Source organism: Telmatherina bonti (assembly GCF_933228915.1).
Source record: "Telmatherina bonti genome assembly, chromosome: 6".
Classification (NCBI taxonomy): domain Eukaryota; kingdom Metazoa; phylum Chordata; class Actinopteri; order Atheriniformes; family Telmatherinidae; genus Telmatherina; species Telmatherina bonti.
Window position 1 is genome coordinate 24,638,907 of NC_136624.1, and position 10,874 is coordinate 24,649,780.

The following is a 10,874-nucleotide window of genomic DNA, read 5'->3' on the forward strand; positions in this document are numbered from 1 at the left end:
CTAACCTGGCTGTCTACATTATTTTTATCCTCTCCATGCCATAGCTGCATCACAGGGAAAGCACAGGAGGCCGTATAAGCTTGAAGAGAACGGAAAAGCTCTAATAGGAGTGACAGAGGGTGGATCAGCAAGGTTTAATATAGAGCTAGTAAGATATTTCCACACTTGCATTTCCAAGGTGAAAAAGCTTCCAGAGATTGTCATACACACCAAGACACTGTCCCACCAACCTTTGACAGACTACAAGCTTATACTGGACATAAAAATGAGTCTTTGGTTTTGACTAAAGGATATTACCGTCAGAATACTTTATTACTTTTTTGTCATAGAATAAAGCTACAAAATAATAATTCAGATAGTTTTTAATATTGTACCCAATAGATTACCTCTAGTTCCATCGTATTTCATCCAATCCCAAACTCCTGACACCAATCAGTACAAATCCAGAGGGGTTCTGATGTGATTTAGCTGATAAACAGACAGAAGCAATCATTGTTTCACCATTCTAATCTTTAAGAAAAATAAAGCCGCCATGCTTCCATTGACATTCAAAACAGGCACTTTTGCTTGCAATTGACTTTTGACTCACTGCACCATTTGGTCTTGTTTGAAGCACTTTAGTTTGGCTCTCGCCCTTCATTACGTGGACCTGAAACAATTCCCCAACTCTTAGCTTTCACAGCTTGATGTCACATTCATTTAGATCCATTAACCGTGTTGTCTGGCTGAATGACCAGATGTTAGAAAGTCTCATTCAAGTTCTGTAGCTACTTCTCTCTTTGCAACGTCTTGGCCCGGTCTCATGAAATACTTCACTTCTCACAAACCAGCCAGGGGCGGTGGACATGTGCACAAAGGGCTGAAAGCATGGTTGCATAAGATTGCGTTATAAATGCGGTCTGTCACAGTGTGATGAGAGAGTGAACATGCTGTGGAAGCTTTTGTAATGAAGACAAAGCAATGAAAAAAGCAGAATTTATAATGTTAAAATAGAGCCAATCAGATAGGTTTAAATTGGCAACAGAACTACACAGAACTCACACAATCGGAAATGTAATTATTTCTTGATAATTCAGGCTGAATGCGGAGTTTTCTTGTATTTAGCTGGCCTTGGTGCTTTGTTGAATGGTAAGCATTGTGCTGCTCTAGACTGAGCCTTTAGTTTATTTTATATTATTTCTAATCAAATATGTTAAAATGACTCATTGGCTGTTTCTGTGGTACACTTACCAATCTGAATAGCCGTCACCATCAAGAGGTATAGAGAAGAAATATTTAAATGAAGCAGCACAGCTAGCATGTATTACATGCATGCAGCATGTTGTACAACAGTACAAACACCAAGGTTCAGGAGACATTTTAGTAAATATATTTTTATGGCTCAACATAAAATAATCGAACTTAAGTTAAGAAAGGAGTTTTATATCCTGATGCATTTTTAATGTGATGTATGCACTGAATAGTGACTGTTTATTTTAAGGGATTTGTTGCCATACAAAAACATCTTGTCCTTCTCAGTAAAAACAGCATCAACATTGGGATACTCTTGTTTTAGACTAAATGGTATTGTTATAATAGTCATCTGTTTCACTCCTTATGCTCACACAATTTTATACTGTCAGACAAACAGATACTCATATCAGCCTTGGTAAAGGGTACATTTACAACTGCATATAATATAGTCAAGCATTTTACATCAAAGATGTAAAGTCGGTTCCATAAATGCTTGACAAATTGCTGTTTAAAACTATACATGATCTGTAACTGGACTAAACTTATGGTTTACCACCATCCAATAAGAGTTTGTGAAGTGTCTGCCCCAAGAATTGTTCAAATATCACAAGCTGAGGTAAAACAGTCACAAGATTAGAAAGTCATAAGAGCAGAAGCTAATGAGTCAGTTGCTCCAGAGTTTGGCCAGGTCTCCCTGCTAGGTTATGTCCAACCAATCAGGCCGCTTGTGGGGCTTGCAGGTGTGAACGTCCACAACGTCCTCGCAGTCTTTACACTCCACAGCACAGCACCACTTGAACTTGCACTCACACTTGGTGACCCGTTTGACACGCATGGTGTCATAGCCTCGTCCGCAGCACATGACTTCGCAACCATCCGTACCTCTTGAAGACTTGCTGCACACTCTGCCGGCTGTACCCAAGGAGCCTGGAAAGCCACAAGAAAGGTGAAAAATCTAGCAGTGTTTGTGTCCTAGGGGGTACATTGACCTCTGACCCCAAGCTCTTACATGCCAAATTAACTGGATAAACTTTATTAAAGTAATGTAACTATTTATTTATCTGACAGAAACAAAAAAAAAAAATCATTAAAACATTCTAAGAATTTTGTTGTGTGATGCATAAACTAATTAAAAATTCACATAGGCCTACATATAATTAATAACCAATTTCACACATGCAACTCACAGAGCAATAAGGAGAAGATTGTGATCAGAGCCACTAAAAAGCAGAAACAAGGGGGGTCTTCAACTCTGGCTCTGACCCTGATGCTACACATCCAAGACATCTAACATCTAACATCAACTCTCCACCCCAACTGGTCGAGGCAGATGGCCATTGTTCCTGAGCCATTCTCTGCCAAAGGTTTTTACTTCCTGTTAAAAGGAAGATTTTTTTTTTCACTAACTTAATGCATGTTCATGATGTGGGATTGAATGGAAGTCAAGATTTGATGCAATCTGTTGGTTTTCTTTATCTAGGCTACTTATTAAGACATTGTTGTGAAGTGGTGCTGTACAAATAAAGCTGAACTGAGCTGAAGTGAAAAGCTGAACACATGCTAGCAACTAGTACAATGAAACACATGCTAAATGCTGTTGACTCAAGGTAAAGAGAATCTTTGATATTTGTTTGTTAAAAAACAATGCTGTGCTGCTTGTTACACATATCCATAATCATCATTGATGTTTTGGTCTAGTCCATACACATTCAGCTTCTCGACAGTCTGTTAGGATGGCAAACACGTTATAGTGGTCAAGCTATGGAAGCGTCATAGGACTGAGGGCTGGAGTTAACTAAAAATATAAAGACAAAATTTGAAGACCAACATTTCAGAAAGGTAAGACTGCCCAGTTTCTGGGACTTAGCTATAATCAAAAGCCATTTTTACACTGTATCTGTTGCAAAATAATGCCTCCAAAGCAGCGATAGGAAACATTGGTCCTTAAACGCTACACTTCCACTTTGGACCCCTCAACAGCTTGTTGTCATGTTGTGCCCAGTCATGTTGACCATTAATCTGAATCAGGTGTGCAATAGGAAATATCCAAAACCTGAAGAAGTGCTACCCTCAAGGACTAACTTTGGTCCTAGTGTGACTTTGGTTGTGACCACCTCAACTTTAAGTTGAAACACTGAAAAAACAGAATATCTCAAAAATAAATGATTTTTTGTGACCACTTTCTGGCCAACAATGTGCTCTCAGCTTCTTAAGCATTTCACCATCAGGCAGGGGAAAACAGAAGAGATGAAGAATCAGCATAGAATTTCATTCAAGTCAGCTTTACTCATAGTGTAAGCAAAGACACAGTTACATTTCCTAAAATTGGACCTTCTCACATACAGTAATTCATCAAATTGATTTATTCCTAACACAAAAAAAAAGTTCTGCTTTCATTAATTCGGCATAAAGTTACACAAAAATGAGTTATTCTGTGTTCTTTGGTTGGCCAAAACCACAATCATCTAAAGCTAATTCCATTTGGGACAACTCTAACGATGGCCATGGCCGGCAGCTAATGCTGGCAGTTGACCAACAGCAGTGGAGATGTTGATGCTGAAAACTGAGGCTGTTTTCCAAACCAAAGTATCCCTTTTCCCACACTCTTCAGGGAGGATTAGCCTTCGCAGTTGAATAGCCTCAGACCCAAACATAATTGTGTCCATGTACTCAGGTGTAAAATATAAGCCTTAAGTTCAGATGCCAGGTCTAATAACAGTGCATCCCTGACGTAAAGAGAAGAGGATAAGGGGACATACTTCCTCCCCGGGCTCAGGGAGTGCAGTTTAATACTGACCAAAGGAAGGATTTGAAAAAGAAGCCTGCATGTATCCCTAGGCTGTGAATTCCTTTACAATGGAGATTAGCAGCAAAGAAGGTCATGGGCTACCTTTTTAACAAGATGGACAACCTGTCTTTTGAGTGAACACACCTTCATTGCTTCGCAGTTGTCAAAGTGCAACCAAGCTAACTGCAGGGAGGAGCAGAGGAATCTGTTAAGTTAGTACCTTCATGTCCCCTGCATATGTTATCTTGCCTAACCTATTAACAGTCAGCTCCTTCATGCTCTACTGAAGGCACTGGATCGGAGACGGAGCCTAACAAGGCAAAGCAAACATTAGGAATTAAAGGAGATGTTAAAGGTCAAATGATTGAACTTTAAGCTGTGAAGGAATGCAAACCTGCAGTGGTCTGATTCTTTTAGATGATGTGGAAGTAACATAGGACTCATCATCCGTTTGCAATTTTCCAAAACAATACTTTATGAAACATTTAATAAAGTGTAGCTCTATTCAATATTATTCATTTAATAATTAAATTCGAAAACATTTGGATAAAAATTGATATGTATGGCATTATATGTACCAGAGACACGTCACAGCAATGTTTTACTCTGATAAATAGACAATAGACTTTGAAAAGAAAGCACCAACAAACTGCTCATGTTTAGGAAAATTAAAACATCATGTAACTCTCCACATGCAAGAAAGATTATTTTAATTTCTACCTCTTTTACTTCTGCAAGAAAAAACAATATTCATCATTCTTTCACTCACCTGCTGCACGGTCCATGAGACAGTAATCTGGAGAGTTCTCAACATAGACTAATTCATTCTTGGTGCTTCCCCCAAAGTCCTTGTCGGCCACCGTGAAGCCTGTCCCATCCTGGTTCATTGTCACCTCGATGGCTGTGTTGTACTTCTTACGAAGGTAGTCTCCAGTTCGCCTGAAGTCAGACATAGCCAGCCAACAGGTTCTCAGAGAACAGGAACCACTGACCCCGTGACACTTGCACTCCAGCTTCATAAAGCGCTTCACTGCCTAGAGCAGAGGTCAGAGGTGACAGGGTGTTAAGCCTATGATGTTGCCTATGGCTTGATGTAGGTGTGATCACTCCAGCTGATATGGATTGTTCCACAGACTTTAAGGTTTTTAAGACCTTTTTAAAACACAATTGGTCTGAATGCCTAAATATTAACATTCTTTTTCTTTATTGCATTACACATTTTCACATTACAGTGTTTGTCAGCACTTTTTAACTACAATAATGTGCTGACTTCACCTGCTGTAAATTCCAATAAAATGCATTGTTTCATTATTTGTACTTGATAAACTACACAAAATAATCTATTCAATCAAAAATATGTTAACTAATGAGGCAAGAGCTGACAAATGTATTAAAAATATGCCAAAGTACAAGACTCCAAGTAAATGGAGCCTTTTGAATTTTACAATACAAATATGCCTTAATATGTGAGAGGTACAGATGTGGTTTGTTCAGAAATACTACATTTATTGATTTATTGATACACTGATTGCATTTAGCCAATCTCCCCGCTATAAAAAATTGCCCACCTGGTTCCACTGACTGTCAGTTGTTTCAATGAACCTTAATGCAGCAGGTTCAAATCTATAGAGTTGAACTCATAACCTGTGGTTCACGCTACTGCTAAACCAAGATTTTAAAACGCCAACACAGACGAGCGCTCATGTCCATCAGCTCAGTCCTGTAGCCAGCACAGCTACTGTGTGATTTTGTTCTTTTGCCTACATTCTAATTTAAACAGTGAAACGTGTCAGCAATACCATATTGTCGAAAGAAAATTATACAGTTTCCTGAAGTGCAAAATGAAGAGCAGACGTTGGTGTCAGTTTTGTGCAAACATGGAATATACAGTATTGTTATCAGAAAAAAGCCGTACAAATCATTACAAAAATATTTAGCAATCAGTAAAACTGCTTCTTTAAGCAATAATTCTTTGGCTTGATTTCTGAATAACGTAATAAAACACAGAGGAATGGGCAGACAGTGAAACCCAGGGTTTATGTAGCCTTTCTGCACTCTTATTTGCAGTATTCTCAGCAATGATCCAGTCAGCTTATACCTTACAAAGACAGCCTAATGGGATTGTAACTAATTATCCATTGATGAACAACACACAAAAGGGAAGTAGAGTATTTTACTCCACTCCCTAAAATCTGCTGCAATGAACTGAACTGTAAAATTATGGGAGAAAAAAGAGCTGTTATGTTCAACCCCCGCTGTATTTTAGCCAAATCCTGTCACATATGTACTTAAAACCTCAGGAAATTGTGCCAACTTGTTGAAAAACATTAGACACACTACAGGCTCTATAAACATATTTGTTTGTTTGTTACTTATTTGTTTAGGTTATGAGACATATTGTAACATTTTTTTTAAAAAATTGCCTCTTAAGTGAATACAACAGAATCAAAGATCAAACACTGGTACTGAAACTCCTGCTGCTCACCATCCGACCGCATCTGTTGTTGTGCAGGTTCATCAGCGCTCGAGCATCTTTCACCATCCTTTCCCGAGCATCCACAAAGGCTTTGGCAAATTTTATACCATAGTTGATGTTGTCACTGCAACCACCCCAATCAAAATTGCCCTTGTCATCGCTGGTCTGGCCACGCTTGTGACTGTCGCAGTTGCAGATCTTGAGCTCTCCCTGACTGCACGCCCTGGTGATGGCATAGACCACACCAGCTGAAGAGATGGCATACACAAATGCTGCCTCTCGGCTACCTGAGTGGACAAGAAAAAGAAATTGTATGAGATACTACAGGTAGAATATAAACCGAAGTGTTATGACACCTTAACTATAAACAAAAACATACAGAGCTGCATGAAAACAGCTTTTTTGTCATATTTAAACAGCAGAAGTCTCATTATGCTTTCAGCTTTTCATTAAGTGTATTTATGAATTGTTGAGGCTAAGATTGCAGCATTTCAGCTGTGAATTGCCAAGAAAATCGACTCCCCTTTCACATGTATTTTCATTTACACAGATGGTAGATATGTCATCTCTCAACTGTGTTTTCATGTCAGACCAGAAAAGATTTTAGGGGTTATTTGGTCTGGATGTCCCGCCCACCTCTTGTTCCCATTCCTGCTCATGCAATGAGGCAGAACTCAGGCGATATGTCAGCGAGCATAGCTTTGTCTGGCTGCTAGAAACATCTACCCAAATATTTACATCTTCTATTACTGTTTATACATCGCCAGTGTGGATCTCTCAATCTGCTACTTGTTTTCAGAGAAAAGCCACTTTCCCAATCTTTCTTGATTCCAGGGAAGGTAAAGTAACCCGCAACACTTTCCATTTATGTTTGCATTACGGGTTTAAGTTGATTTAATAAAACACCTATTAATTCTCTGCTTATCTGGTAACAAAGGAGACATTTACGAGGATGATTAACGGGAGTGTCATTAATTTAAAACAACCTCTGTCGCACACCACACAGATAGAGATCACAGCTGCACATGTACAGACTCACTTCGCAGCATCACCCTGCCAAAAACAGTGTGGTCCCTGTCCAGCGTGCTGCAGTTCCAGCGGTGGTGTCGGAACTGGTGTTGGCACTCCTTGATCCACTCTTTGGCTCCCTCGCTGATGGACTGCATGAGGTCTGGGTGCTGCTGGCAGAGCTGCCGCTGTTTGTTCACCAGACCAGGAATGTTGTCACATATTACCCGAGCACCAAGAGCTCCGATATACCTGCAGACACACATCCAGCAGATTGAATGATAAGTGAGGTGGGAATTGTATGATTTTTTTTTTTTTTAAATTTTTTTTTTTTATTCAGGATTTGGCTTTCCAGTGTTTTTAATGTGGAACGGTGGGACATCCTTTCCTCCCCTTGTTGTTTCACATACACCACTGAACAAAATTGTAAGGTGCTCCGATGTTCTGCCAGTTTAACACAGGTTGGACACCCTTTTATGAAAAAATAAGTCTTTGTTTATATTTATGTTTTATAACTCCACAGTCCTTTGTAATTGCAGGGAAAGAAGAATAGTTTTTGGTTACAGTGAGTGCAGGAACAGCAGTGAAATAGTATCCTTGCCAGAAAATGGCTAATACACTTGAACTGACTTGAAGTGTACTCTCATGTCCATGACATTGCTCCGCCTGACAGCTTTTAGTTTCACTATTAGTAAATTCTACCAGCTGAAATCAGTGTTTCCATGAGTGTCCTAAGAATTTTCCCAGAGGGCTCCCAACTTGACTTTAAAACCTCCAGCTAGCTAAAGTGTGATTGAGGGCCAGGCGAAGAGCAAGTCTGACCAGCTTCACTCAGTGAAGAGGTGGGACTGATACATTACTTAAAAATAAGGTTTCTTGATATCTGCTCCTTTGGCATTTTTTAAATGCAAGTCCTTCAGCTTTTTGAAAGAATATTATTTCACTAGTAACTAATACAAAAAAAAAAAAAGAAAAGTTTTATATATTTTTTTTTCAATACCAGGAAAATATATTTTTTAATCATAATTTTCATTCATACAAATGTATAATATGAACTCTAACCTTCAAAAACTGTCCATTAACATGTATAAATAAAAAAGAAAAAAGGGGTTCAGAACCTTTTAGTCTGCTATTAACAATTAAACAACTTTCTAACTATCTAATTGAACTACAAGTTACATGTAATTGTTTGTATAACTCTATTTAGACATTGAAGATTCTTACCAGTGCTTCAATTTTTTTCACATTTAAGCATCATGTCTGCCATGGACTGAGATTCTCAGGATATAGAAGAGGTTATTAAATTCCTCACGTTCAGTGAAAAGCCTTTGCTTCCTCCTTTTTCAGACATAATCCCTAACTTTGTAGCAACTCCTAAGATGTTGGACCACATGCTGGTGGCATTTCAATGCCGAGGGGGGTCTCTTATCAAACAGGCATGAGGACAGCCACCTACAGTACAAGTGGGTGTTCATTTCCACCATATGATTTTCTCCCTCCATCTTTAAGCCTGCATGCTCTGCTCTCCATCCGGATATCGTTATAGTCCCTAATCATAGCCACTTTTTTTGTTGCCTGGCCACTGAGACAGAGGCAGACGTAGCAGGCAGTTTCCACTCCTGTTATGGCTCTGCCCTGTTCTAACTGTGACTATCTGCCTGAGCAGTAAAGCAGAACAGAAGCACTACCTGTGTTTATTGTGTGTTGTACATACCAGCACTGCCAAAAGACCTCCGACTGTCTCCAAGAGGACACACACATAGAAAGAGAGAGAGAAGTGGGGTCCTGTGCAGTGAGACACGGCTCTCACTTAAATTATCATCATGGTTAAAAATAGGCCCACACAATGAAAATCATACTAATCATCAGGACATAAAGCTCCCTGGATCTTCCCTCTTTGTCTTTCAGGGTTAAATCTGAAATTCTTCAGTGATGTATTCCAATTTGAGACTGAAAATATATATTTACATAGACAAATAGGATTACCTTTCCTGGCAAATCATTATTCATAACACTTAAGTTATGCTACACTGTTAGAAAACCCAGCGATGCTTCACTTTGTTCAGGTTATGGGAAACAGGAATCAAACATGCAAATAATATATTTTCTTTTAAGAGTGACTCAAAACAGGATCAGGATCAGATCATTTAGGTGAGAAGCACCGAGGGGGGTTGTAAACTCCCTGAAGGTGTTAAACATCAAGAGAAATCATCAAGGGGCATTTGCTCATGCACCATTGCCTGCACCTGCCATTGACTTCAGGCAAGATAGATGGATGTGGGAATTTTCAGGATGTGTTGATGTGTTATTTCTATAAGCATCAACGCAATCTGAGATGTTAGGCACGGCAGGTTTCTCTGCTGAAGATTAATGGCATGGAGCATAATCATCCTATAGGCAAAGGAGATGAAAGTAATCTTTAAAAGGCAGCTGGTGTGCGGATAAGCAGCAAACAGGCTTCTTAAACACAAATAGATAATTTTATAACGTGTGACAAGCAAGTGTCGCACATGTATTCAAGTCAGTTAAACCTGTAAACATCTACATATCTTTGAAATGCAATCCTCTAACTTTTTGCAACATTTTCAACCAAAACGTAACATTATATTCTCTGCTAAAACAGAATCTCCATGATCAAACAAGATCCCACTCACCACCACGATGAATCCACCCTTGGCGTGAAAATGAGTAGGAGAAGAATAAAAATGGGCTTGGAGTGAAGTTGTTTTTTGGGTCCCTTTCTGATCCCCATAGCACTGCTGACGTGTGATAAGTCCGGAGATCTCATCATCCAAATAACGTTTGTTCCGCTCAGGTGTTGGTAAAAGATCCACAGTCAGGTGTGAATAAAGTCCCCGGCGCGTGCCCGCCGTCCATCATGGTGTAACAATATGAACTCCTCAAAGAGGAAAAGTGTTTTCAAACTCCATCAGTTAAGTGCTGCTTTAATACAAAATAACACAAAAAACCCGAGACAGTACTTCCACGGTCACATTCATTGGCACAGGAGGTTGCACTGAATGATCCTCGTGGTTCCACAGCCGCTGCGCTCTCGTGCCGTCCTGGATAAATTCACCTCCTTGGCTGATCCTGATTTAATTTCACTTCAACTGCGGCAAGTTGAAAGCTCTGAAAAATGTATACTAGCAACAGAACTGATCAAAGTTTCATAGATCAAATAAAACAAACAAACAAAAAAAGTCCAGAAATGGGTCATCCGGGAATGGGACTGTGCGCAGCTTTCCTCCTCCAGCCGGGAATGAAGATGCGCAACGAGATGTGCTGCGCTGCGGTGCGTCAGCTGTCTGCAGCCGCCTCCCTCATGCCTGCACCCAGCTCCTTGAAAAACTTCAACACAACTGAATGTGC

At 39.6% G+C, this 10,874-nt stretch overlaps 1 protein-coding gene across 1 annotated transcript; it reads right to left on the bottom strand.

The window, feature by feature from the left end:
* Positions 1-1,930: 1,930 nt before the first annotated feature.
* On the bottom strand, positions 1,931-10,424 carry LOC306757421 (protein Wnt-2b-A-like; the record flags this gene model as incomplete). Its single annotated transcript, XM_079242468.1, has 5 exons — positions 10,160-10,424; positions 7,537-7,757; positions 6,507-6,784; positions 4,791-5,055; positions 1,931-2,160 (listed from the first exon to the last, which is right to left on the bottom strand). The coding sequence occupies exons 1-5, from the start codon at positions 10,294-10,296 to the stop codon at positions 1,931-1,933; spliced, it is 1,131 nt and encodes a 376-aa protein (XP_079098594.1). The 5' UTR covers positions 10,297-10,424.
* Positions 10,425-10,874: the final 450 nt, after the last annotated feature.